This window comes from Arabidopsis thaliana, chromosome 5 (genome assembly GCF_000001735.4).
Source record: "Arabidopsis thaliana chromosome 5, partial sequence".
Lineage (NCBI taxonomy): Eukaryota > Viridiplantae > Streptophyta > Magnoliopsida > Brassicales > Brassicaceae > Arabidopsis > Arabidopsis thaliana.
Window position 1 is genome coordinate 20,997,219 of NC_003076.8, and position 25,928 is coordinate 21,023,146.

Genomic DNA, 25,928 nt, shown 5'->3' on the forward strand with positions numbered 1-25,928 from the left:
AAAATTGGGTTTGGACTTAAGATCACAATTATGTTCATACTCTATATCAAAAACTCCAAATGTTGATATGACAAGAGATATTTCAATCGAAACGGAATAATGAAGATAAGATTAATGGATTAGATTGTGAGATTAAGTGGAACAGAGAATGATGACATAAAATAAAGTCAACATGAAGTGGATCTACAAGTTTGGTGACACGACACCAAATGGTTTAGGTGAATCTTCATGAGAAAGAAGAATAGTTAGCTCTAATACCACGACACACGCTTTAAATTCTAAGTGGTTTTAGTTACTAACACAACATCTCATTGACTAATCAAACCCATAAAAGCCTATAAATAAAGAGAACAACGTAAGAGATACGAACAAATGTCTGATATGGAACCAAAAGAAACAAAACCACCTCGAAAACAATTGAGACAGCCTCCTTCTGTTCCTTTCATTTGGGAAGAGCGGCCTGGCTTCCCCAAGAAGAATTGGCAACCTTCACTAGCCACTTTTGTGCCTTCTCCTCCTCCGCTTCCGCCACCTATCCCAGTCCCGGTTAAGCTGGTAACATCAGTTCCTTTCCGTTGGGAAGAAACGCCTGGAAAACCACTCCCTGCTTCCTCAAATGACCCACCTCAGCTTCCACATCCACCATTGGAAACCGCTACGCCGACTCCATTACCGCCTCCAGTTCCTGTTCCGGTTAAGCAGGTTACTTCGGTTCCTTTCGATTGGGAAGAAACTCCAGGACAACCATACCCATGCTTTGTTGATACCAGTCCACCTGAGCTGTTGGATCAACCGCTGCCACCGCCTCCCATGTACGGTGATGTTGAAACCAGCAGCGATATTTTTGATGATGCAAGCAGTGACTCCTTCAGCTCTGTGCCGTCTCTATTAGCAACAAACCGCTCGGTTTCGATATCCGGTGCTGTTGCGGTGGATGAATTTGATGACAACCTGAATACAGTGACTAGCTCGATGCCAACATCGCCAGCTTATGAATCTGATGACAGTACTAGCAGTTACATGACGGGAGCTTCCAGTCTTGTGGGAGCTTCGTTCTTGGAAAAGCTCTTTCCACGTCTTCTTCCATCAGAAAAGGTCAAAGCTGCTGTTTCTGAGGACGTTCAGGTTTCTACTCATCCGTTGCATGAAGAAGTGAAGCTTACTACAGAAACTGACAACATGAGTATTGGCTTTCCTGTGAGGACGCCACAGACACTCGGGGAGCTGATAATGATGAGCAGAAGGAGAAGTTATATGAGAAGAGCTGTTGAAATGAGAAAGCAGAATCCTTACACGGTAAGACTCTCAAATATCTTTTCTCATAGTCTTCCAAAGCCATATGCACCGTAACAGTTTATCACGCACATACCTAAATTCAATCGTGAAAAAAGATTCTGAAATGTTGACAAGTGCCTGGATAAATTAGCAGGAATTTACAAAGAATGGAGCTGATAGCTGCTGCCTCTTTGTGCCGGGCATCAAAATGATAGAAGGCCTTGAGTGGAAAAAATACCAACCGAGGTTGAAGCTCATTTAGAAGAAAACACTTATAAAGATCCTCACAATTTGTATCCCCAAACAGCAAATTTTCAGGAGACGTTTTCTCTTTTAGAGAAGAAACTTGTATATGCAGTACCGTAAAAATAGATGAGAGATTCAATGCCATACTCTTTCAGCTGCAGGACAAGGAATTCATATCGTTTATTTCTTTCTTCTCTTTCAAGCTATAACGACTTGCCAAAATAATGTCTACCAATAAGTAACAATACCACACTAACCAAAATTCTGGTTCGACCTCAAGATCTAAATGATTCAGCAAGCTGTCTGATTCGTTCCATAATCACTGGGATATCTTCATCAGCTAAAGCGGTGAAACAGCACCTGAACCAACCTGGTTCTATACAATAACAGGCTGTTCCTGGAGTGGCATTAATCTTAGCAACAGTCAATAGCTTCTCAAATAACTCGAGTTCTCCTTTCTCACTGTAAGATGTCAGTAAACTGCTCATGTCTACCCAACAATACAACCCACCACCACTCTCAGCACATGGTATTCCTAATTGTTTCAAACCTTCCACAAACCGAATATGCTTATCCCGGATCCTTTGCCTGTGTGCTGCCATGTATCCCTCAATGAATCTTACATCAGATAGTAGAGAGATAAGTATCCTTTGAACTAGAACTGGCACTGATGAAAATCTCATCAGCTTCTTTGCAGCATTTACTACGTCTTCATGAAAGGAGTAGATGACTCCAGCTCTAAAACCAGGAATTGAAAGGTCTTTTGACAAGCCATATATGATATGAACCCTAGTCTTATCAAATTCCCCTGAGCCAGCGATCTCAGCCATGCTAACAAACTCTTTGTCCCCGTAAACAGAACCCGCAAATATTTCATCAGAAATAACATGGATGTTCTTCTCTTGAGCAAATCTCAAAATATCACAAAGCGTCTCCCTTGATAGTATGTTTCCAACAGGATTTGACGGGTTTGAAAAGAGGATGCCAGAAACCTTGCTTCCTCGTTTTCTAGCCTGATTCAAAGCTTGTTCCAGTGCGGAAACCGTTACAGTAAAATTGTCAGAGCTACGGCAGTGTACTGGTATAAGCTCCACTCCTGTCCGGAATTTAATATCCCTATCAAAGCTGCAAAATGAAGTTTCCTTAGTACATCGCATAGGAAGAGAAGACTGGTGTATAAATCAAAAAGTTTCACCACATACTAATGGTCGAGAAGTGTAAACTAAAAATTACCCTGGATAATATGGCGTCGGAATTAGAAAAGCATTTCCATGATCAGCCAAACAGAAGGCCAATACTTCAATAGCAGGAGTCCCACCGGCTGTTATAACCATATTTGAGGGATCAAATGACACATTACCTCCCATTATTCGTGACATGAAATCAGCAAAAGCCTGAAACATGATAGGAATAGAAGAAATTCAATTTCCTTCGCTACATTGTTGGGACAACTAAATCCACAAGTTTGAATACACAAATTTCTGATATATAATCAACATTCCTTTGATCCTATACAAGAACATATATCAATCAAACCACTTCTAATTTCTGATACACGTTTGCAGTCAAATATTTAACTAATAACTGCAAAAAGCTATCCTTCCTCAAAAAATTTGAAGAATAAAAAAGTGAATGGTGTATGCACTTACCACTCTGAGTTCAAGTAATCCTTCAAAAGGTTTATACATGGCGATACTACTAATATCAAATTCACCATCATCAGATTGCATCATTGACTCCATCAAATTCTCTGACATCCATCTCTGTAGCAAGTCAAAGCACAGCTACAGAACTCACAAAAGCAATCCCCATCAGATTAAACCTCATCGCAACAATCACAAAGAGAAGAAATCATCGAGAACTTTTAAAATCTCACCGTACTCTCGGCTAATCCAAGCTGAATAATCCCATCCGTGTTCGTAATCCGATCGTACGGATCCGTTTTGACTCTCTCCAACCCAATGTAATAAGGCGAATCGGAAGGTTTAGCTACAGGAACTGCTCGGGAGGAGACTCGAACTCGTCCGATCGAGTTCCCGCGAGAGAAGAGATTAGTCCGTGAAAAAGTTCTCGGTAAGTCCGTCGGGTCGGAGGGAGGAGGACGGCGTCGTTTAAGGTAGAGCTGGAGAAAGTAGAAGAGACAACAAGGAATGAGAGAGCCGACGAAGAGACCACCACGGCCTTGAATTACTCCACGGAGAGGTACTATCAACCTCATCGGAAAATGCTCCGCCGCGGAGATAGTTGTTGCCTCCGGCGTTGAAGAGAGATTCGAGCCGTTCGTTGAGAGTAACGAAGTTGAAAAAGAGTCGAATAAATACAAAAGTTTTGAGATAAATTGGCAAATTATTTTTCCATATTCGCAATTTGTCTCTACGTTTTAAAAGTTGCTAAATAGTCCTTCTAATATTGGTGAAATTATTTAAAGATCTTCAAAGTTTTGAAAACAACAATCAAAGCCATAATCATGATCCAAAACACAGAAGATGAGCATTTAACCATTACATATATCTGTCAACTGAAAGGTTCTATAACAAATCTAAAATAGAATTCCATATGATAAGAAGAACATGAAAACACAATTAGAAAAGATGATTAATCTTTGAATCGAAAATCTCAGGAAAAAAAATATATCAGACCGCCGGATCAGGGCTGCTGCTATGCCATCCTTTAGTGCAAGGAGGTATTTCCATGAACTCGTCGAACTCCTTCACGTGAACATCGCAACATTTCCACTACACAAAGAAAACAGTGATATTCAATAGAAATTCAAACAGTGAAAGAAAAGGGTCACAAAATGATTGAACAAAGAACGTGTTACCCCTCTCAGTCTGTCGTGGAAGACCGCAGGACCTGGATGATGGCTACATGCAGTCTCATGATTGTCTCTCTCTTTGAATGTTTGGCCACATCCTTTGTTTTTGCAGACTTGCGGTTGATTAATGTCTATCACAGCCTTTTGTACTGGAGGCGCTAAGGGTTCAATTTTTTCTTCTTCTGCTTGTCCCGGTGTGTTCAGGGTCTGCTTGATCTGTTCTTTGGGTTGGGATCCTGTGTGGTAAAGAAGGACACAAAATTAGATAGAAGGTCATGCATGTAACCAATGTGCAACGAGAATTTAAAGACGAGAGAATAAAGATACAAACCATGGTCTGAGCAGAAGAAGCCTTGCCGGCATCTGGAGCAAGAGTCTTTTGTTGCTGCATTGGCATCTGGAGATGAAGTAGGAGCCGCAACAGGATGTTTTGGAACCGATTTGGCCAGAACTGGTTTCTCAGTTGTGTGTTTACCTGTTTTACATCTTCATTGCAAGAAACATCTTCAGTGTTTGCAATCAACTACAATATGTACCATGAAAGACAGAGGAATTATTATGAGGGGGTACAAGGATATTAGTTACCCTGGAATTTCCAAGAACAAACTGAAATCATGACTTCTTTGCTTGCAGCAGCTCCACTCTTTCATTCCGTCGTGAAAAAATGGCTGCAAGTTTGAACTTTGGTAGCTTTAATTCTCTGAGCAAGCGAGTGTGAAACAAAAAAAAAAACATAAAACAGTATTTGAAGAGTAAATTTGACTTACTCCCTGCTTGAACAAAAACCAGTAGTCAGTGCAAAGACCAGCCCCAGCCACACCGGAAAAAGAAAAGATAATAAAAGAAGATGAATTACAATAAAAAGCTCAAAGCAATAGATGAATATGAAAGAAACACTAGTATACAAGGCCAAATGTTAAGATGAATATTGAGATAAAGCCTTCTTTCTATACACAATTGTTCTAATTACACTTCCAGGGACAGTCTTAACGAGCTCTCTCCCTCACATAGCCATAACCGGTGGCAAAAGTTGGAAGCAAACAATTCAAAAGTCGCTGCATGTACGTACACTCTCCCTCACATAGCCATAAACGGTGGCAAAAGATCTAATACTTGGATTATTCAATTTTACGCAATATACTTTTGCTTTCTTCCATCAAGTGTTCTAATAAGCTCACAGTCTCACAGAATTCATAGGTTGCAAGCAAACAACTTAGTTAAAATTTGACAATTAGACAATCAAAGCTGTGTTCAAAGCTTACTTACTTACAACTAAATGAAATCTACATGTAATCAATCAGCTAATCCAAAACCTAATTAAACACTTGCGTAATCATCTTCTCATGATCAAAAATCGAAATTCGTAACCTCACATCATAAAATCAAATTCAAAAGCTACTCTATGGGTTTATCAGAAACTATCGAAGACTTAGAAAAGAAAGAGAAGAATCGATTAAAGATGGGGAGAGAAGAAGACGTACGGAAGCATGAAATTGACAAGAACCTTGAGGATTGTCGTCATCGGTGAACATGGCGTTGCAGCCAATACGTTGGCACTGAAGCTTCTTCGTTGCAGATCCTACTTCCATTATCTCTCTCGTGAATTTGTGAAGAAATCGGACGAATTGAGAAGGTAGGAGTAAAAAGTATTGGGAAATCAAATTAAAGGGCTTTTTCGTCTTTTAGAAAATTTTGACTTTTGAGTTTTGACCGGTAATGAAAACTGATGAGTAAAACGGGCCTCGGCCCAAATAATACCATGCAGAGCGGGCTTGGTCCGCTTGGACATTATTTTCATGTCCATAAAATAGCATGCGTGATGGATAATAAGCCAATATGTTACAGATTACAGGTTTTTAAAGAGTTTTATCCACGGATTTGTAGGTCTAACCCACAAGAGGAAAAATATGTTGAATGATGGGAGTGTTATTTTATAGACCTAAGCAAGTGATTTAAATGTCGGACCTATTTTGATGTTTTTGCAAAGTTTGTGCAAAACTAATCTTAATTATTTTGTTTTTCTATTTGTATATATTTCCGTCTCCAAGTTTGCTTGTATGGCCTATCCCCAAACTTCATCTACTACGTGGAAAGCCATGACTCCGGAAAATTCAATCTCCGTAATGGTGATAAGAATGGTAGATTTGCTATTTAACCAGCTGATACAGGAAACTCAACAATCTCACAAATGAAATCGAACTATAGATTGAAACGATGTTCATAAAACGCAGATTCACTTCTCACTATGCAAAAATCTCACATTAAGATTTGCCCGTAAATAAATAATATTAGTGAATTGAAGGAAGTATCTCAAACTAACAATGAGTAACAACCCCAAACACACAAGAAAGGAAGAAGAAGAAAAGTTTACAATTCTCAGATTTTTGCATAATGAAGAAGACGATGAACAACTTGATCTTAAGCTTGAGCAACTTCAGCTCATACCAATCGAATCCACGTATCTTTTCTTATTTCAACCAATCACTAAGCTCCACGTGTCCTCATATATGTGCTACTAAATTCCTATTTCACCAGCCTCTTACTTCATTCCACCTCAATCCTTTTCTATACTTTGATGTCATTGTTCTTCTAAGGAGGGTTCTTTTTTGTTATTTTTGTTGTGCATTGCAATGGATTTATACCTCTAAATTCATCTAGTTGTTGCTCGCACTTTAGATATGTGGAGTTTGAGCACACAATTATAGAACTCTGTGGTTTCTATTGAGATTCTTATTTGTGATGAACATTAAAGAAACAACAGCATATAAGGCTAATATCGTTACAACGTTTACACCAAGTAAAACAAGCTATAAGCGCTTGAACTACACAAGAAGGTAGTGAATACTAAATATATACGATATTACAAAAAATAAAGAGTTAAGAAAATACAAAAAGCAAGTCTTGGATCTGATTTGGTCAGTTTCAAATGTTTTTTCTGCCTCCTAGTTGAGTATATCGGATCAAAATCTGTTTTTTCTTCTTAAATCTTCAGTCAATGTACAAAAGAGAGATCACTTGGTTCTGTTATGTACTTCTATCAATGATGCTTTCTCCTGCAAACTCTACAAACAAAACTCTCAGTCACGACCTCACAAGTCAGTTTCCTATAATCAATACATCTATTTTCATTTTTATGTCATGTCTTATCTCAGTTCTTAAATATAAATAGATCTGGAAAAGAGAATGACCTCGTTCGGAGAACTGTTCTCAGAAGGGAACCATCGAAGCAGGACACCGAGGTTCATTGCACTCGGTATTAACTTGAATAGCAACGGAGTCGTTACCTGTAACAGCATTTTCAGGTAATCAGTTTTGAACTAAATATTATTTTAAGTATGTTCTCTTAGAATGGAAAAGGCTTGTTTGCATATATTAGGTAACTTACGAGACTTAGAGCAGTTGTGCCCAAAAGGAGTAGATACATTTTCCCCTACATTGGTCATTCATATTAATCCCAAAGCCACAAAGTTTAGGAAGAAGAAAATGGTAAAGAGTGTGTTCAACTACAAGGGTAAAAGGGTGTTACCTCGATTACGTGTAGGTTTGACGCTCGGCTTAGAAGAACAAAGGCGAACTCTCCAATCTGAGCAAGCAGTACCCCGACCTATATATAACATTTGTGACAAGAAATTTACGTGATTGGTTTTAATAGTATAATATGTAGAAACTCACAAAAGCTTAAGTAGAGAGACCAAACTCACATGGAAAGATATCCTCATGTTGTACCTAAAAGCCTTAACAACTACTGCTGCAATTGCTGTCTTAATAACTATCACTAGAATCACCGACGCTAGAAGGATATCCACGTGGTTCCATAGAAAGTGAACATTAATGAGCATCCCGATACTAGATAGAAAGAGAGCGGCAAACAGATTACGAATTGGTTCCACCTACATCACAAAGTAAGGGAGATTCCACCACCTTAAGACTTCATTTTGTACCACGTACTCGCAAAGCAAAAGCGACCTGAGTTTAGAATCAATACCTGCTCTAGTGTATGTTGAGCAAATTCAGTCGTAGACAACATAACGCCAGCCACAAATGATCCCAACTCAAGACTAAGACCCAGCTTGTCACTGCACTGAAAAAGTTTTGCGAGGAACCAACACTCTAAGTTAAAAATTGGAAATTACATCAATATGCTATTATACTTAAATACTTCAGTGTCTATTGTAATCATCATTTTTTTCTTCTGTAGTCTATTAGTAAGATGCAAGCTCAGGTAACAATTAACTCAGATGTTATAATACACCAAAAGGGATCAGAAAGCTAAGCAAGCACCAGTATGCAAAGAAATGACAGAATTAGACTTACCCATGCAGATAGTAAGCAGAATGCCACAGCAGCTAACTGGTAAAGTTCATTTGTCTGCATTATATAATGAGAGACATTGGCAATAATTTGGATCCCACTTTAAGAAAGAAATAAAGATAGACAAGTAGTGTATATGAAGATATGACGTCTAAAACGTACTTGAGATGATAATTGAATCATTAGCTTCAGAAAACGAGGTACAAATGACCACGTTAATAGAGATGCCACAGTGAGATATATGGACAATATCAGTAGCCTAAATTAGAAGAAGAAAATGTTTTATGTCAGAGACGGTAATGAGGATATATAAGAGGTTCCTGGACAAACTTCTTACTAGGGAACCACTTACAGCTTTCCCATTGATATAATTCCTTGTAGTAAACCACTGTTACCACCCAAAACTGGAAGCAAGGCGAATAGTAAACCAACAACACAGTCCTGAAAATTCAAGATTAAGCTAAAGGAAACAAAAATTTCGTAAAACGAAATATTCAATTTGTAAATATAGAGTGATGTGAGTGAAACCTGAAAGATAAGTATCCCTATAGTAACTTGACCATGAAGAGAACTTGTACTGTTCCGTTCTACCAAAAACTTTACCACCTGGTCAAATTGACATGTGGATTAGAAACAGAAACTCTGAGATGAAACCGGAAAGAGAGTAGCTTTTGTATTAAACTTGAGAAGACAAAAGAAAAGAAAAATACCACTGCAGTTGATGACATAGATAAAAAGGCACCAACAAAAATACCCTCTGACAACCTTGCTCCACACAACTGCACATGTCATCAGATATCAATTCTAAAAATAATTTCAAGATTGCCGTATATGCACACATACTGAAATCTTTGGCCATACCAAGGCAGTTACACCACACAAAAACATGAGTAAGACAATTTGAAGAAGCCCTCCAAGGACAGCAACTGGGCCAACGACTTTCAGCTGTAGCATTAACACAAGAACAACAGATTGTCAGAGTGATATTGCAAAGTCGACATGAAATTGTATTCAAGTTAGTCAAATGTAAGGATATACCTACCTTAGTCATTGAGAATTCCAAACCCAAAGCAAACAGAAGGAAAACAACACCAAACTGTGCTACGGTTTCAACCTGCCATAGCATCAGAAGAAGAAACAGAAAATGTGAATACCAGAGTACTTTTTCCGTATGACTGTGGGGCTCCACGTCATCCTTTCATTTATACCCATACTGATGGATTAAACTCAAACGACAAGAACAAAAAAAATCAATGGTGAAGCCAACGTTAACATGCTCAATCAGAAAGCAAAAAGATCTGATTGCTATAATTGGCATGCCATCTAAAGTCACCGAAAATCTAATTGCTATACAGTAGGGAAATTTGAATCTAATCAACCTTAATTGTAAAAGCACGAAAAGAGACATCAGAAAATAGATACATGTAACAACATCCCCGAAACTAAAGTGGTCCATTAATGTCTTCTTGTAATGTTTGCATGCCATAATCTAATATAACTAGCAAAAATATGTCTACCGATTTTGATCGTACCTGAACCATTTCACTAATGAATTTCAATCCTCCTGGCCCAATGATTGACCCCGCAAGAAGATATCCAACAATGACCTAAAGCATATGTATAACATAACATCAGAATAGATAATTGACCATAGTGTGTAGCTCGAAATACAAGGAACCCAATATCAGAAGTATTTCAATGCCAATATGTAAGGTTGCATACCGGTTGTCCAAGACAAGAGAAGACGATGCCACCAATTGCAGCAAAAACAATAATGACCACCAAATCTGATATTAATCTGAAAACAATGTGAAGAACCTATCCATCACAAGTCTGAAACAGTGCATTTAACAAGATGCTCCAATACAGAGGAAATCTGAGAGAGACTAACCTCAAATCTACTTGAAGTATCGGATACTTAGATTTCTTGTTTGACATGACAAAAACATTATTCTGCAGAGTGGGATAATGAAGAACATTAGCTGCAACTACAAATAAATGGTGAGATCAGTATAAAAAATATAGCATGGTCTGCCAAAAACCTTCTTGTCAATAAGAGTCATATCATCAGAATCTTCATTCTCCAGGGAAAACACATCTTGAAGTTGAAACGGTCTCGTACCACTAGACACACATTAGGAGAAATAACTCATAAACCCTCATTGAACCACTAATCAAATATAGCTATTTTCAACAATGACAACAAAATTTCTGCATACTTATTTTCTTGTGTATCATTTCTTTTGCCCTTCTCATGAGTTACTTTAGCAACAGTCTCTATTTCAGCCTGGAAACATCAAAAAAGGGAGAATCTGAATCCAGAGCTCAAGAACATCAAAAACTATAACAAGTAACTAAAACCTACTTGTTGATCAGCAACACTGCTGTTAAAGCTAGCTCCATCAGATCCTAAGCAAAAGAAAACATGATTATAGAATAAATTGTTAATGTTTCCGTTTACTTTTTTCTCACATTCAATCAAAAGAGATCGATTAAGAAGAAGGAAACCTAACCTTCAGGCGAATCGTTTTCGGAAAATTCTTTCTCCAGAACTCGATCGAACATTTTAGCGATACTTCCTTCACCGTTTCCCGGAGCCGTCGAGTTCACGACGTTGCCGTAAAATCGCTCGCGTGTTTCTTCATCAGATCTCGCTGATAAGGACGTACCAAGTAAAAGGAGGAACGTTAATCCAATCACTGCGAATCTCGCCATCGATCAGAGATATTTTCCCAGGAATTTGGGAATCGTCGCGAATCAAAAACGTTTCAGAAATCAGATTTGATTTTTTTATTTTTTTTTTTAATGAGAGTTTTGGTTTTATTAGATCCAAAATTTTGAAATTGAATCAATGGGAAAGAGTTTTTGTGTTGAATGGTTGTTAATAGTTGTTGTTTAATTAGTGTAGTACGTGTCAATGCGAACTTGTTTTGGGTTCTTATTAAAGTCTCGTCGTGAGAGAGAAGAGAACTAGTCCGTTTTGCACGACACTCATTTTTGAAGCAATTCCACAGCTAGGGCAATATATACAAGCTTTGGTTCGACACTTCGACTCGAATTCTCGTCATGCGTTTCACTTTTAGGTTCTCAGTTTTGAAATTATGTGCAGAGAAATACTCAAAAATATTTATACATTTGATCTATTAACACATCCTCTTGGAATTTTCATCTATTGAAAAAATTTTACCATCGTGAATATATACCATTTTCAAAATTTTAAATAACAACCTAGAAAAAAAAGAGTTAAGGTTAGCCTATGACCAAATCCTTTGCAAATACTTCAAAATTACTATTTTAAAATTTGCAACGAATTCTTTTGCAAATTTTTTATGTATGGAACTATTTCTCATAATAGTTTACTTAGTTAGACGAATTTGAGAACAAAAATTAGAAAAGATATACAGTATATATGTGTATTCTTTCATCTTAAAAATAGTGTTTTTCATCTTTAAAATAATGTTATACACAATTTTCTATGTGTATTAATTTGAATCAATATAATATAAGAACATTAAAAAGTTGTAAATTCTAAATGTAAGTAAAAAATAAATTTTGCAGCTGATTTTTCATATTTTTGTGATTAAATCTCATGTGAGTTTGTGACCATATCTTTTGATTCTTCCATCTCATACACACGCTTTACGACGTCGTTTAGCAGAGGGAGCGTGATGGCCACAAGCTCTCTCTCTCCCTTTACCTTTCATATATCTAATATCTTCTGTCTTACTTCATAAACAAATCACTGCCACATAGAGAGTGAGTAAGAGAGAGTTATTCCAATGGCTATCATCGCAAGCACGTTCGGCACGGGGCTAAGTTACGCCGGGGAGCTTCCATTCAAGCCAGTCACCGGGGGAGAGGTGGGACGAAAGCAGCAGAGAATGGTGGTGGTGAGAGCAGAAGGCGGTGGAGGTATCAATCCGGAGATCAGAAAGAACGAAGATAAGGTTGTTGACTCCGTCGTTGTCACCGAGCTTTCCAAGAACATAACTCCCTATTGCAGGTTCACATTCTCTTATTAATTAGGAAAGAAAAGAACATAGTTAGCTACTATTTGAATCATGTTTTAATTAAAATCATGCATAGTAGTGATTTATACATTAATGTATCTTCATACTAATCCATATGTTTTGCCAAAGCTTCTGCTCGTAAGATTTTTCTTAATTAGTAGTCTTTTTACAAACGAACAAATGTACGAATAAGTATTTTTGTGCATGTATATAAAATCATGGTCATGCATGGATTTGATTTGACTTTAGGTGTTGGAGGTCGGGGACGTTTCCATTGTGTGATGGGAGTCATGTGAAGCACAACAAAGCTAATGGAGATAACGTTGGCCCTCTTCTTCTCAAGAAACAGTAGTTCTTTTTGTTTTTTTTCTTGTTGTTTGTGTGTGATGTATTGATACTCGTCTAATTGAATAATAAGAAAATTATCTAGTGAAATGAAGCTTATAATAAAGGAAAAATATTCAAAATTTCCTTAGCGATCCTTGTTTGGTCTTCTAATTTTTGAATATATTTTTATCCAAAAATGCATTAAAATTAACAAAGTCGTAAATTTAATCGACAACTTTTAGATTTTACAAATTTATCGCATATAGAAATATCCATCTCATATCTTTGACACCAAATTCGTATGTTGTGTTGTTTGGATCAAGTATTCATATAATTATTATTCCATTATATATTCACAAGAATATTTTGCCACCATGGTACGTAAATCATTGATGCTATTATATTCTTCTTTGTATCTTAACATACTTGTTCGCATTCTAAACACGATCGACAAGGGTTATGCTGATCATTTCTCAACACTGATCTATAAAATCTATATTATTGTAACCCACATTAGTCAGTTTCGATATAGTTGAGTAAATAAATTTGTTTTGTGTCCCAAAAAGAGTTTTTTAATCGTAACCTCATAACTAGTTACTACTTTTACTAGTTTTATTCACCGTGAACACCGCCCAGGTAAGTAACAAACCAAGTTGAGTCAGATTTGTTCCGGTGATGAGTTAAAGCATTTGTTTTTCGGCGTTGGTAACAGTTTCCCCTAAAACGACTCACTTTTTCCTCTTTCTCGAATAATCATTCGCCGAAGGCTGATGGCCACGTTGGACTCAGCGTTGACCAAGTTTTGGATGATTTTTTTCCGGCCTCCATATTTATGGTATAGTTTGAATTCCCCGATTTAGGTTTAGTTTGGTTAAGTAAGTAGAAAGTCAAAAGTTAGTTTACTAAACCGGCCAAAGCCAAGATATACAGTAGCTGATTTTCCCTAAACGAGTTACTAAACCGTATTAACTAGGATTTGGTTTAGATCAAATTTTTTTGTTAGTCAAAACTCAATCTAATGAATTTTCCAAATTTATTGGGCCTTAAACATAATAATGGGCCGATTTCGGAGGAGTGAAGAAATCCAACACCAACAACATTCACGGATCTGGGCTCGCAAAAGCCCATCCAAAAAAAACAGAATACGAACGAAGCTGTCTACAAAAGCTTCCATAGTAATCCACTCCCTCTCGAATCCTAGCAGCAGAGACATCAATGGGACAATCTAGCAAAAGTATGTTAGGTTCTCCTTCTCCAGGTAAGAATTTTGGTCCCCGATAGCCTAGTATTCCGACAGATTCCCTTAGTAAACGATTCCGACAGATTCGGTTTTGTCATGTTGTGAATCCCCAGAACTTGGTTCCATAAATTCATAAATCCCCCAGCATGATTAGTGACTCTTAAGGTTCTTAGATTACAATAAGCGTCTTCGTTTTAAGTATATTATTGACTTTGTAAATCGTAATTATTTTTTAAATGCTTTTGCTGATTTCGTATTTGATTCTGCTGCTCTCTCTTTCAGATAAAAGGAAGGCTGAGGATGAATTGGAGACAGTGAATCCAAAGAAGAAGGCGAGTGTTCTTAAAGCCTATTTTTCTTCTTCATAATGATACAATGACTATTTTGTTTTCACTCTCTAACAGATTTCTATAAAATGGACAACAGATAATCTGTCTGATTGCTTCCATCAAAGAAGATGTGAGTTCCATCAAAGTCGTTGTGGACTCTCTTAAAGAAGATGTGGCTTCTCTCAAAGCAACTGTGAACTCTTTGAAATCAACATTTGATTTGCTGTCCACAAAGAAAGATTCACTTGCCATTTTTACCTCATTCAAGGTATAAAATCTCTTCTTGATCACTTATTTATTGTGTTTACTACGACTTCTGCTATATAACTTTGAGATTTTCTTCACAAGTAGAGATAGATTTTCAACTTACATACACTTTTCATAACTAGGAAACTGCAAGGATACCTGCTTCGGTTAAGAATATTGTCAGACCAGTTATTCAAAATTCTGCATCCTCTGAGGATCTCAAGGTGATACTTCATACCTCAGTCTTGTTATGTTCTCCTGTTTTCATTATTTTGCTTATGTAATGTGTGCCTTTTAGGACTCAAGCTAGCTGTTTCTTTCTCCAACCGCATTGACTATACTTCTTTGTGGATATTTGTTTCTGAGTCTTTTTAATTCTTTGAGTCAAACATGTTTTTTTGGTTGATTTTGGCAGATAAGTGATCAAGGTGAAGAGCCTGCCCATAAAAAGGTAAGAAATAGTTTTTTTTTTTAATTGTAAGTGCCAATTCACAAAAATATCGTATTCTGTTTTATATATACAGGCTAAAACAGATACCAATACTTGTAAAAAAGAGAGCAGCCGTAATGTTTCTAGCAAGGAATCTGATGTAGTGAAGAAAGAAACCCTAGAACGAACGTTACCTACTTACTCTTTTAAGAATCTTACAAAGACTGCTGAGGTAGGCGAGAGAGCCTTATTCATTCCAAAACAAGGGGGGAGGTAAATTTGATTTTCCATGTTTTGGAGACTTATGTTCCATGTGTTGATTATATTCTCTCCCTGCAAATTAACTGGTGGTAACTTCAGATATGATTGTGGCACGATTTTCGTAAAGGGATATGATTCTTCGCTTGGTGAGAATGATCTCGCGAGAGCATTGCTTGAACATTTCAGTCCATGTGGAATGATCTCAAGAATTTATTTTCAAACAAATGACGCCGGTGAAGCTGTCTTAAAGTCTGTGACTACTTTCTTACTCCAATTTTGTGACAAGTAAAGTTAAATGCTAATGTAGTTTCCCTTTCTTTTTACAGACATGTGTTCATTGTAATGTTACAAGGCACAGAGGACGCTTTAAAACTTAATGGTAGTGACATGGGAGGATGCAATCTTGAAGTTCATGACGCTACAGAGAGAGACGAATTCTATGTCAATTATGAAGTGAGTGGTGGTCCGTTTATCAAGAAACCTTGTCAGCGTCTTTTGGCTAGACGTAAATACACAAGGTACATAAATTTGTTGTTGATGATTGATTCTCGTCTCATGATAACAATAGTGACTTGTCACTAATTTGTGATTTACTATTTCGTTAGAGAAAATCCCCCTGTGTATGGCATTGTCAGTTCTAGCAAGATCAACAAGTAATAGCGACCAGCCTCAGGCCCTCAATCTAAGTGAAAGTGAAGCTTATAATCGTCCAAACGATGATATAAAAGACAAATTTACAAAATTTTCTTACCGATCCTTGTTTGGTCTTGTAATCTTTGGTAAATTTGGTGAAAAAGGCCAAGTGTGGATAATTCGGTTCGATATGATTCAAACCGGTTTAGTTCAAAGACATGATTATCAACCGGTTGAGAATGATGTGTTGATCCCTTCTTTAGATTTATATTATAGGTCCGGTTTGAGAACCGATGCATGCATAAGTGATTCTTAACAAACTCGAGGAGGCCCATTGTGTTTAAAATGGATATCACTTGTTGATTAAAGCTGGAGTTTACGTAGTTATGCACAATTTTGAACTCATACATTGGGGAGATGAATTAAGCCAAGATGCTAAGAAACGATCCGTCTGCAAATCAAAGAACACAGAAACATTGAATAGGCTATATGAAGTATTTTATTCCATTGACGTGTTTAAATAGAGTGTTCAAATAGAATTTTTTATTTTTCACATTCCAACTAAAACCTTAACTAGAACATTACATAAACAAAAAATATAGAAAAAGCTCAACAATGTTCTGAACTATGTCACAAAAAAAGGTTCATCTTCTTCTAAAAGCTTTCTAATCATTGTCGTTGTAGTTTAAAGTAATCTTATTACTCTTAAGTATCATCGATGAGTCAACCCTATTCTTTCTCATCTCGAGCTTCTCAGCCTTTCCAGTCATGATACTTAGATTAAGTGTGTCACTTTCACATAATCATCAATCATATTGATATATGCAGATAGACTCGTCTGATAATTTCGAATGTCCAACGCAAATAGAAATAATAGTTTTCTTTATACTTTTTTTTGTAAACTTTCAAATCATATAGTAATAAAAAAAAGCATACTAAAACTTGATAAAACAATTTTTAAATCCATAAATAGTTTGTAAAAAATATAAATAATAGTGAAAAAACATTTTCTTTTAATTCTATTTATTCAAAGCAAACTCTTCCATTTTGTAATTAAGTCCATTACCTTAATTACAATGGAATCCAAGCAAACAATAGAAGAAATAACAATGGAATTAATCAAAGAGAAATTTTTGTACAAATATCTATTTTTATCCAGTTTAACTAATATTTTATTAACTTTAAATCTTAAAGCCCATGTAATATTGTAAATGAAAAGACAAAAAAAAAATGAATTAATATAAAAAACCTATAAGATTATGTGTTTTACATAAAAATCTTAACATAATTTCTAAAATATGTCCTTAACTCTCTTTTGATGCCTTAAGTCATTGCTTGAATAGCTTTTGCAATGGACCAGTCTTGTAAGCACATCCGCTCAAACCATATGTTTTTTTGTCTTTGTAAAGATAAATCCCTTTAACATTTACAATTGAGCTGAAATGCTCAACCAATTATAGTTTAATCTTTTTTTCGAAAAGAGTTTTAACAAACCATCTTAACATATGTTGTTTACAAACCGTTGGTAGCACGTCAGAGAAACATTGGGTGACCACAACAACTCTTTAGCAAAAGCAAACTGAATGATTGCACTTTTGCTATAATCATTCTTTTTGTCCTCATCAAACTCAACTCCAACAACCAGAGCAACTGTTTTGAAGAACTCATCAATAGCTGCTCTGTCAACTAGGGGACCAGACCAGAAGCAAGCAAAACATCTTGTAGATAGTATTCATCTGTTGACGAATCATCTGAGCTAGATGAACTCCAAGGTTCCTTGGTAGAAGGTTCTTTTGATAAAGGAAAAAATCGCAAGTAAATCCTCCTTTTTGGGCATCAAACTAATGGACATAACACAAAGTTCACTATAATTTCGACACAGTCCACATCTTTTTTGAGAGAATCCACAATTAGTTTGATAGAATCCATATCAACTTTGATTAACTACTGGTTGCAGTTATAAATTTTGTTCAATCGTAAATTTAACTACTATATATACGGTTAAAATGGTTGTGATTAAATACAGTTACGGGTATAGAGATTACGATTAAATACGATTACGGTTATTAGTGATTATGATTAATATAGTGACGAAATCTTACGAATTATCTAACTTTATATAGCATTATAACATATTTATTTTAGAAAAGACCATTTTGTGACGTAATTGTTTTTATATGCGATATTTTTTTTGAAAACATTTATCTAAACGTTAGATATTTTTTTTGCATTATACATTGTTTTAATTATATTTTTAAATTTTTAACTATACGGTAAATAATACGGTTAACTAACAGTTTGATATGTTTACGGTTCACGTGTAACACTAAAACCAAAAATTATAAAACAATGTGAAGAGTACAAGTCTAATCTTTGTATGAACCGAGCAAAATTTTATATCAATACTTTTCTCCTAAAATTGAGTCTACGAGTAAAACTTTGTATGAACTGTTTTATTGTAATCTATTTTACGGTTAGTGGTTATACTAAACTATTATGATTTAACCTGTGGTACACTACGGGGCAAATATTTTATTTATATATATAATAATATAAATTTTACGGTTTTCGTTTATTATTAAAGTTATATAATTTTATATTAATGTTGTAACTAAAAAAATTGGTGATGATAAAATAATAAAATAAATATTTAACATGTGTTATATCAATCCAAACCCGTTCTGCTATTCATATCAATCTAAATCCGTCCCGTTATATTTTTTGTCTCATGATTTTTTAGTTTTGTATAAGTTTAAATATTAGTTGTTGAATTAGTTGTGATTGTGATTTTATGTCGAAAAAGTTATGGACTTTTAATTTCATAAAATATTTAAACCAAGATAAGGAATGTTTTTAGGTGCACATATAATTGGGTTTGCTCATTTTACGGGATTGTAAATGTATTTTGGTTTGTTTCACAATATTTGCTTTAATTGTTTGCCCAAATTTAATTGAAATAATTCAAATAGTTCAAATTTTGGTTGTTTTAAGATTTAGTGAATATTGTAGGTGAGATAAGGAGAATATAATTTATTGTGTTTTGCGTGACATATGGGATTGCCATATATTTCGAATCTTTTTGGTTTATTATACAATTATTTGTTTTAAAAATATTCAAACTATAATTAGAAAAAATTCAAATAATTAAAATCCAGTAACAGCCATTATAAATAAGTCTAAACTCAAGGATTTATTTTACAAAATGGCTGCAAAAATGTATATGTAGATTATTCATTAAACCCAAAGGGCATATAACGCGACAATATCAACAGCCCAAAAGGCCCACTAACTGTTTGATTATAGACAAAGAAGAGAAATAAACCAAAACAACACGTGTACAAACGTGGAAGCCTCTGAAAGCTGCATCGAAACTTCACACACCTCCATCACCGCCTAAATTATCATCGCAGGTTTTCGCCTATCGAATGCTGATGTTACGGTTATAATTTTTTAACACAGCAGCTCCAGAAATCGATTTGAAAAATTATTTTTTGTTTGTTGTATGATCTGTCAGGAATAGTTGAATTAACCCTCAAACCGGCCGGTTAATTGTTCTCGGGAGCGACAATAAACCGAATTTTAAACTGAAAAACCGAATCTTTGGCCGGTTATTTATCAAATTGTACCGGAAATAACCGAATGAAGCCCTCCCTTAAACGACGTCTTCTTCTTCTTTCTCGAAAATTCGCCAAAGCTTCGATCCGAAAACTTCTTCGCCAATCTTCCTTTTCTTCTCACGAATTTCTCCTTCAAGCTCCGTTCCCAGCAATGTCATGGTACAGAAGAACAAAACTCGTATTCGATTCCCTGCGACGCAACATAAACCCGAAGATTCTACCTCGATCTCATGTTACTTCGAGAATCAACAATCCAATTGGGTCTTCTAATCCCTCAGCTAAGTTCTCTTCAATCTCTTCGCGAGAAGTAGGATTAAGATCATGGACATCTCTCGGCCGAAACACGAACAGAATCGCGTATAATCCGTTTCTGAGTCAACCCAAGAGATATTACTACGTTGATCGATACCAAGTTCGTCATTTCAAGCCACGAGGACCAGGACGGTGGTTTCAAAACCCTAGAACTGTGTTTACGGTGGTGCTCGTTGGTTCCGTTGGTCTGATCACTTTGATTGTTGGGAATACAGAAACGATTCCGTACACAAAGAGAACACATTTCATTCTCTTATCGAAACCTATGGAGAAGCTTCTTGGTGAAACTCAATTTGAGCAGATTAAGAAAACTTACCAAGGGAAAATTCTTCCTGCGACTCATCCTGAGAGTATCAGGGTTAGATTGATAGCTAAAGAGGTTATTGATGCGTTACAGAGAGGTTTGAGTAATGAGCGTGTATGGAGTGATTTGGGGTATGCTTCTACTGAGAGTAGTTTGGGAGGTGGTAGTGATAAAGGAGTTAAGGAAATGGAAATGGCTATGAGTGGTGAAGATACTATGACTGATATGAAATGGTCTAAAGAAGATCAGGTTCTTGATGATCAATGGATTCAAAAGAGTAGGAAGAAAGATTCAAAGGCTCATGCAGCGACTAGTCATCTTGAAGGTATTAGTTGGGAGGTTCTTGTGGTTAATGAGCCTATTGTTAACGCGTTTTGTTTGCCTGCTGGGAAGATTGTGGTGTTCACTGGGCTGCTTAATCATTTCAAGTCAGATGCTGAAGTTGCCACTGTGATTGGGCATGAGGTATATAAAAAGTTTTGATTGTTTTGATTTGTGAATGTACTATCTTTCTGTTAGGCTGCTTGTTAATGTGGAAATGATTAGGAGAGTAGCTATTGGAACGAAAGCATGGTTTTTTTTTCCTGATTGTTCTGTATATTGGTTCAGGTTGGTCATGCGGTGGCCCGACATGTAGCTGAGGGAATAACTAAGAACTTGTGGTTTGCTATCCTTCAACTGGTCCTATATCAGTTTGTCATGCCTGATCTTGTGAACACTATGTCCGCCCTTTTCTTGAGGCTTCCTTTCTCCAGAAAGTAATTCTTCTTCCTCTCTTACCATCAACACCATCTAGTCTCTTTTACTGTGAATCTGCAATAGTTCTTTCGTTCTCGAATAACTCATGAGGTTTGCAAAATTACAGGAACAAAAATTCATTTAGTTCAAGTAAATTTGTAAGAAACTAATCACCTTGTGAACCATTAGAAGCTGTTGGTATAGTTAGGCATGATAAGAGAAGTTAACAAGAAAGCTTTGTAGGTTTATGTTTCACATCTTTTAATCATCTAGTGAACCATTTGGCTACAAAACGTTGCAAACCAGTAGAAGCTGTTGTTGTGGTTAGGGTATTGGTAGGAGAAATGAAATATGTATGTGTGTATAAGAAGAAGTTCTGATGCATTCAAACTCCCCTTGTGTATGTGTTTGGTGTTGCATCACAGGATGGAGATAGAAGCAGACTACATCGGTTTGCTGTTACTTGCATCTGCGGGCTATGACCCACGAGTAGCTCCCACAGTGTATGAGAAGCTGGGAAAGCTCGGTGGAGACGCACTCGGAGATTATCTATCGACCCATCCGTCGGGAAAAAAGAGATCAAAACTTTTGGCTCAAGCCAATGTGATGGAAGAAGCACTAATGATATATAGAGAAGTCCAAGCAGGTCGTACTGGCGTTGAAGGCTTTCTTTAGCTCTTCACCATTCATCTCGTCTGCTTCTGTACATTATTTCTCCTCCACCTCCATTAATCATGTGGAATGTTATGTTAGTATGTTTATGTCGTTAAATTGATTGGTGCAATAGAATGATTCCGATTGAGACGTATAGTTGGATATTTTGGTCTAAATAAACATTTTAGACATAGAACATGCAAATGGTGAAAATAGGAACCTGAAATAGAATAGTTATAAGTATTGAATTCACGATATCTATCAATTCAATGAATCAAATTGATCCACTGGAACCAATCAATGGTGAAAATGTGAAATATCTTGATGAAGCCATCTTGGTTCTTTTAGGATATAGTAGTAGCTTGAGAGATAGAGGGAGAGAGAAAGTGGGTCATATGGAGTTTAAGCTTTAAATGTGTTTTTATAAATGTTGTGATAGACCGGTGAGCTGACCACTGCTCTTCTCAGTAAATTCAATTCCATTGACAGAGACCCAATATTATTGTGGTTTTTAGATTTTTTGTTTACATACCTTTTTAGTATGGAGAGACAGAAAAAAAAAACACTTTTGACCAATGAAAATATCATTTATAAACATTTTAAAAACTAGTTAATCTAGCTAGTAATCAAAACACGAGTTCTTACTAATGATGTTTTCAGACAAATTCAATTTCACATCAAGCTTTCAATTTTTGGTGAAAAACACAAGTTTAGGTTGTTTTAACATTTAAATACGGCAACACGGATCCACCTTTTGTATCAATGCATTAAGATTTCATTTCAAGAGGTACGAATGATTCAGTCTCTACCAAAGAGAATCCTACATACTTTATGTTTTTTTCTGAATACTTGTTTATATTCCTCTCCTCACAAAAATCCAAAGCAATAAACAAAGCTTGATGTGACTTATTTTGTTATCTACGTAAAACGAAAAATGAGAAAGTGATAAATCAAGAATATGCTCGTAGACTTCAAGACCTGCTTAAATGAATCTCATGCCTCATAATCTCATTGCTTAAACTAAGCAATAAACATTGAAGCTCGAGATGAGTCATAAATTCTCAAACCTAACGGTACTAATACTTACATAGAAGTAGGAGAAGGAACCATGAGCACATTAATTACTCTTCTCTGCCATTACCAACCAACTTGTTAGTAATTGTGCACACAGAACATCTATGAAAACCACCTCTTACTTCACCTTTATTACTTCCGCCAAAGTAACAACAACACTCTCTTTATCTCTTCTTCTCCATAGAGATAGAGAGAAGAATCATCTCCTATACTCTAGCTCCAACAATGGCTAACAAAAACCCACTTCAAAAACCCTTTCTTTTCATAATCTTATCAATCAATCTCATCTTTCTTCAAGCAGAAACAACTACTCAAATCTCTACCAAGAAGACTTATGTTATCCACATGGATAAATCTGCCATGCCTTTACCTTACACTAATCACCTACAATGGTACTCTTCAAAGATAAACTCTGTAACGCAACATAAATCTCAAGAAGAAGAAGGTAATAACAACAGGATACTCTACACTTACCAGACTGCTTTCCACGGTTTAGCAGCTCAGCTTACTCAAGAAGAAGCAGAGAGGCTTGAGGAAGAAGATGGTGTTGTAGCTGTGATACCTGAGACAAGATACGAGCTTCACACTACAAGAAGTCCAACGTTTCTTGGGTTAGAAAGACAAGAAAGTGAGAGAGTTTGGGCTGAGAGAGTCACCGACCATGATGTGGTAGTTGGTGTTTTAGACACTGGTATCTGGCCTGAGAGTGAGAGCTTCAACGATACAGGTATGTCCCCTGTTCCTGCTACTTGGAGAGGAGCTTGTGAAACTGGAAAAAGATTCTTGAAACGTAACTGCAATAGAAAGATCGTTGGTGCTAGAGTTTTCTATAGAGGCTATGAAGCTGCAACGGGAAAGATCGATGAAGAGCTTGAATATAAGTCACCGAGAGACAGAGATGGTCACGGGACACACACTGCAGCTACTGTAGCTGGCTCACCTGTTAAAGGAGCTAATCTTTTTGGATTTGCTTATGGGACAGCTCGAGGGATGGCTCAAAAGGCTAGAGTTGCTGCTTATAAAGTCTGTTGGGTCGGAGGGTGTTTCAGTTCAGACATTTTGTCGGCTGTTGATCAAGCTGTTGCTGATGGAGTTCAAGTACTCTCTATATCATTAGGTGGTGGGGTCTCTACTTATTCTAGAGACAGTTTGTCTATAGCAACATTTGGAGCAATGGAGATGGGAGTTTTCGTTTCGTGTTCTGCCGGTAATGGAGGTCCTGATCCGATTAGTCTCACTAATGTTTCTCCATGGATCACAACAGTTGGTGCAAGTACTATGGATAGAGATTTTCCAGCAACAGTGAAGATAGGAACTATGAGAACATTCAAAGGAGTGTCACTTTACAAAGGCAGAACAGTTTTGCCTAAGAATAAACAGTATCCTCTGGTTTACTTAGGAAGGAATGCAAGTAGTCCTGATCCAACCTCGTTCTGTCTAGATGGAGCTTTGGATCGGCGCCATGTAGCGGGAAAGATCGTGATATGCGACCGCGGTGTTACTCCACGTGTGCAAAAGGGTCAGGTTGTGAAAAGAGCTGGTGGAATTGGGATGGTTTTAACTAACACTGCAACAAATGGTGAAGAGCTTGTTGCAGATTCTCATATGCTTCCAGCTGTTGCAGTTGGAGAGAAAGAAGGTAAACTAATCAAACAGTACGCGATGACGAGTAAAAAAGCGACAGCGAGTTTAGAGATTCTTGGAACAAGAATTGGTATCAAACCTTCACCAGTTGTAGCAGCGTTCTCTTCAAGAGGACCAAATTTTCTGTCTTTGGAGATCTTGAAACCAGACTTGTTGGCTCCAGGAGTGAATATTCTTGCAGCTTGGACTGGAGACATGGCACCATCGAGTTTATCATCTGATCCAAGGAGGGTTAAGTTCAATATACTGTCTGGAACTTCAATGTCATGTCCTCATGTAAGTGGTGTAGCTGCTTTGATCAAATCAAGGCATCCAGATTGGAGTCCTGCAGCAATCAAATCAGCTCTCATGACAACTGCTTATGTTCATGACAACATGTTTAAGCCTCTTACGGATGCATCAGGAGCAGCTCCTTCATCGCCTTATGATCACGGTGCAGGACATATAGATCCTTTAAGAGCTACAGATCCTGGTTTGGTCTACGACATTGGACCTCAAGAGTATTTTGAATTCCTCTGCACTCAAGATTTAAGTCCATCACAGCTTAAGGTATTCACAAAACATTCAAACAGAACCTGCAAACACACTCTTGCCAAGAATCCGGGAAACTTGAACTACCCGGCGATATCAGCTTTGTTCCCAGAGAACACACATGTTAAAGCTATGACACTTAGAAGAACAGTGACCAATGTTGGTCCTCACATTTCAAGCTACAAGGTTTCTGTCTCGCCATTCAAAGGCGCATCCGTAACTGTCCAGCCCAAAACACTCAACTTCACTTCGAAGCACCAGAAGCTTTCCTACACGGTTACTTTCAGGACAAGGTTCCGGATGAAGAGGCCTGAGTTTGGTGGTCTAGTGTGGAAGAGCACTACACATAAAGTTCGTAGCCCGGTTATCATCACATGGTTGCCTCCTCTGTAGAACAACAACCAATGTTTGAGCAATCCTAATGTTTTTAGTTCCACAAATAAAAATTCCTTATGTAATGGGAGCTATTCTCTAGATCAATGCTTTGGCATTTATAAAACAACCATATGTTCTTCTTTTGTCACAATGATAACGCTTAACAGAAGACAATTGAATTTGTCAAAACCAATGATAATTCTTCTGTTGCTTTAAAACAAACTTGGGCTTATTTTTATTAGTAAGCCCAATTAAGTCAACTAAACCTTACACTATGTATACGACGTGATGATCTCTAGGGTTTCAACAAAACAGAGGCGATGAAGAGAAGACGAGAAGTTACCACACCATCGCCAACACGACGAGTTCGTCACGGTGGAGATATCGATATCCCTCTCGATATAACGTAGTATGCGTCTTCTTTGGTTTTTGTACAACGTATGTTAGTGTCGAGATGGGTAAGGGTTATTTATTCCTACATTCTCGGAACAGAGAATTCCCTTATTGTGCAAATTAAACAAAAAGGTCTCGAGACTTATAATTATAGTCATAAGTT

General features: G+C 36.8%; 8 protein-coding genes, 2 long non-coding RNA genes and 1 other non-coding gene across 16 annotated transcripts; 6 read left to right on the forward strand and 5 right to left on the reverse strand.

Annotated features, from left to right (window-relative positions):
* The first annotated feature begins 101 nt into the window (after window positions 1–101).
* On the forward strand, window positions 102–1,689 carry AT5G51680 (hydroxyproline-rich glycoprotein family protein). Its single transcript, NM_124547.3, has 2 exons — window positions 102–1,296; window positions 1,430–1,689. Exons 1-2 carry the CDS (start codon window positions 373–375, stop codon window positions 1,535–1,537), a joined length of 1,032 nt encoding a protein of 343 aa, NP_199981.2. The 5' UTR covers window positions 102–372; the 3' UTR covers window positions 1,538–1,689.
* On the reverse strand, window positions 195–3,836 carry ACS12 (1-amino-cyclopropane-1-carboxylate synthase 12; the record flags this gene model as incomplete). 2 transcript variants are annotated; one of them, NM_124548.5, is made up of 4 exons in its annotated part: window positions 3,398–3,832; window positions 3,171–3,305; window positions 2,755–2,915; window positions 195–2,646 (listed from the first exon to the last, which is right to left on the reverse strand). In NM_124548.5, the coding sequence occupies exons 1-4, from the start codon at window positions 3,737–3,739 to the stop codon at window positions 1,797–1,799; spliced, it is 1,488 nt and encodes a 495-aa protein (NP_199982.2). In that variant the 5' UTR covers window positions 3,740–3,832. The 2 variants fall into 2 exon arrangements, with proteins under 2 accessions (NP_199982.2, NP_001330155.1); NM_001344953.1 differs by having other exon boundaries at window positions 1,797–2,646; window positions 3,171–3,836.
* Window positions 3,837–3,925: 89 nt separating this feature from the next.
* Window positions 3,926–6,068, reverse strand: PBS2 (cysteine and histidine-rich domain-containing protein RAR1). Of its 2 annotated transcripts, NM_124549.8 has the most exons (6): window positions 5,818–6,068; window positions 5,104–5,106; window positions 4,922–5,004; window positions 4,668–4,822; window positions 4,343–4,572; window positions 3,926–4,256 (listed from the first exon to the last, which is right to left on the reverse strand). In NM_124549.8, exons 1-6 carry the CDS (start codon window positions 5,923–5,925, stop codon window positions 4,155–4,157), a joined length of 681 nt encoding a protein of 226 aa, NP_568762.6. In that variant the 5' UTR covers window positions 5,926–6,068; the 3' UTR covers window positions 3,926–4,154. The 2 variants fall into 2 exon arrangements, with proteins under 2 accessions (NP_568762.6, NP_001331373.1); NM_001344954.1 differs by having other exon boundaries at window positions 5,104–6,068.
* Window positions 6,069–7,032: 964 nt separating this feature from the next.
* KEA5 (K+ efflux antiporter 5) lies at window positions 7,033–11,631 on the reverse strand. 2 transcript variants are annotated; one of them, NM_124550.2, is made up of 20 exons: window positions 11,161–11,631; window positions 11,013–11,056; window positions 10,867–10,934; window positions 10,690–10,771; window positions 10,539–10,600; window positions 10,370–10,445; window positions 10,180–10,254; window positions 9,690–9,761; window positions 9,509–9,592; window positions 9,358–9,426; window positions 9,176–9,253; window positions 9,000–9,088; window positions 8,810–8,906; window positions 8,651–8,704; window positions 8,322–8,417; window positions 8,038–8,226; window positions 7,863–7,940; window positions 7,722–7,766; window positions 7,525–7,620; window positions 7,033–7,398 (listed from the first exon to the last, which is right to left on the reverse strand). In NM_124550.2, exons 1-20 carry the CDS (start codon window positions 11,360–11,362, stop codon window positions 7,348–7,350), a joined length of 1,707 nt encoding a protein of 568 aa, NP_568763.1. In that variant the 5' UTR covers window positions 11,363–11,631; the 3' UTR covers window positions 7,033–7,347. The 2 variants fall into 2 exon arrangements, with proteins under 2 accessions (NP_568763.1, NP_001119415.1); NM_001125943.1 differs by having other exon boundaries at window positions 7,060–7,389; window positions 11,161–11,500.
* A 497-nt stretch (window positions 11,632–12,128) lies between these two features.
* NEET (2 iron, 2 sulfur cluster binding protein) lies at window positions 12,129–13,127 on the forward strand. The gene is made up of 2 exons (NM_124551.5): window positions 12,129–12,650; window positions 12,907–13,127. The coding sequence occupies exons 1-2, from the start codon at window positions 12,427–12,429 to the stop codon at window positions 13,007–13,009; spliced, it is 327 nt and encodes a 108-aa protein (NP_568764.1). The 5' UTR covers window positions 12,129–12,426; the 3' UTR covers window positions 13,010–13,127.
* A 1,046-nt stretch (window positions 13,128–14,173) lies between these two features.
* Window positions 14,174–16,529, forward strand: AT5G51730 (RNA-binding (RRM/RBD/RNP motifs) family protein). The gene is made up of 9 exons (NM_124552.3): window positions 14,174–14,242; window positions 14,507–14,556; window positions 14,651–14,821; window positions 14,943–15,023; window positions 15,215–15,250; window positions 15,324–15,502; window positions 15,590–15,739; window positions 15,817–16,008; window positions 16,096–16,529. The coding sequence occupies exons 1-9, from the start codon at window positions 14,200–14,202 to the stop codon at window positions 16,145–16,147; spliced, it is 954 nt and encodes a 317-aa protein (NP_199986.2). The 5' UTR covers window positions 14,174–14,199; the 3' UTR covers window positions 16,148–16,529.
* A 239-nt stretch (window positions 16,530–16,768) lies between these two features.
* Window positions 16,769–16,931, forward strand: U1.3. Its single transcript, NR_143027.1, has one exon. It is a non-coding gene; the product is annotated as an other RNA (small nuclear RNA).
* Window positions 16,932–19,422: 2,491 nt separating this feature from the next.
* On the reverse strand, window positions 19,423–19,688 carry AT5G07785. Its single transcript, NR_143028.1, has one exon. It is a non-coding gene; the product is annotated as an other RNA (long non-coding RNA).
* Window positions 19,623–22,003, forward strand: AT5G51740 (Peptidase family M48 family protein). Of its 3 annotated transcripts, none has more exons than NM_001344955.1 (3): window positions 19,623–20,821; window positions 20,966–21,114; window positions 21,520–22,003. In NM_001344955.1, exons 1-3 carry the CDS (start codon window positions 19,763–19,765, stop codon window positions 21,767–21,769), a joined length of 1,458 nt encoding a protein of 485 aa, NP_001331189.1. In that variant the 5' UTR covers window positions 19,623–19,762; the 3' UTR covers window positions 21,770–22,003. The 3 variants fall into 3 exon arrangements, with proteins under 3 accessions (NP_001331189.1, NP_001331190.1, NP_199987.2); NM_124553.3 differs by having other exon boundaries at window positions 19,804–20,821; NM_001344956.1 differs by lacking the exon at window positions 21,520–22,003 and having other exon boundaries at window positions 19,750–20,821; window positions 20,966–21,466.
* A 96-nt stretch (window positions 22,004–22,099) lies between these two features.
* AT5G07795 lies at window positions 22,100–22,302 on the reverse strand. The gene has a single exon (NR_143029.1). It is a non-coding gene; the product is annotated as an other RNA (long non-coding RNA).
* Window positions 22,303–22,795: 493 nt separating this feature from the next.
* Window positions 22,796–25,685, forward strand: SBT1.3 (subtilase 1.3). The gene has a single exon (NM_124554.3). The coding sequence runs from the start codon at window positions 23,048–23,050 to the stop codon at window positions 25,388–25,390; it is 2,343 nt and encodes a 780-aa protein (NP_568765.1). The 5' UTR covers window positions 22,796–23,047; the 3' UTR covers window positions 25,391–25,685.
* Window positions 25,686–25,928: the final 243 nt, after the last annotated feature.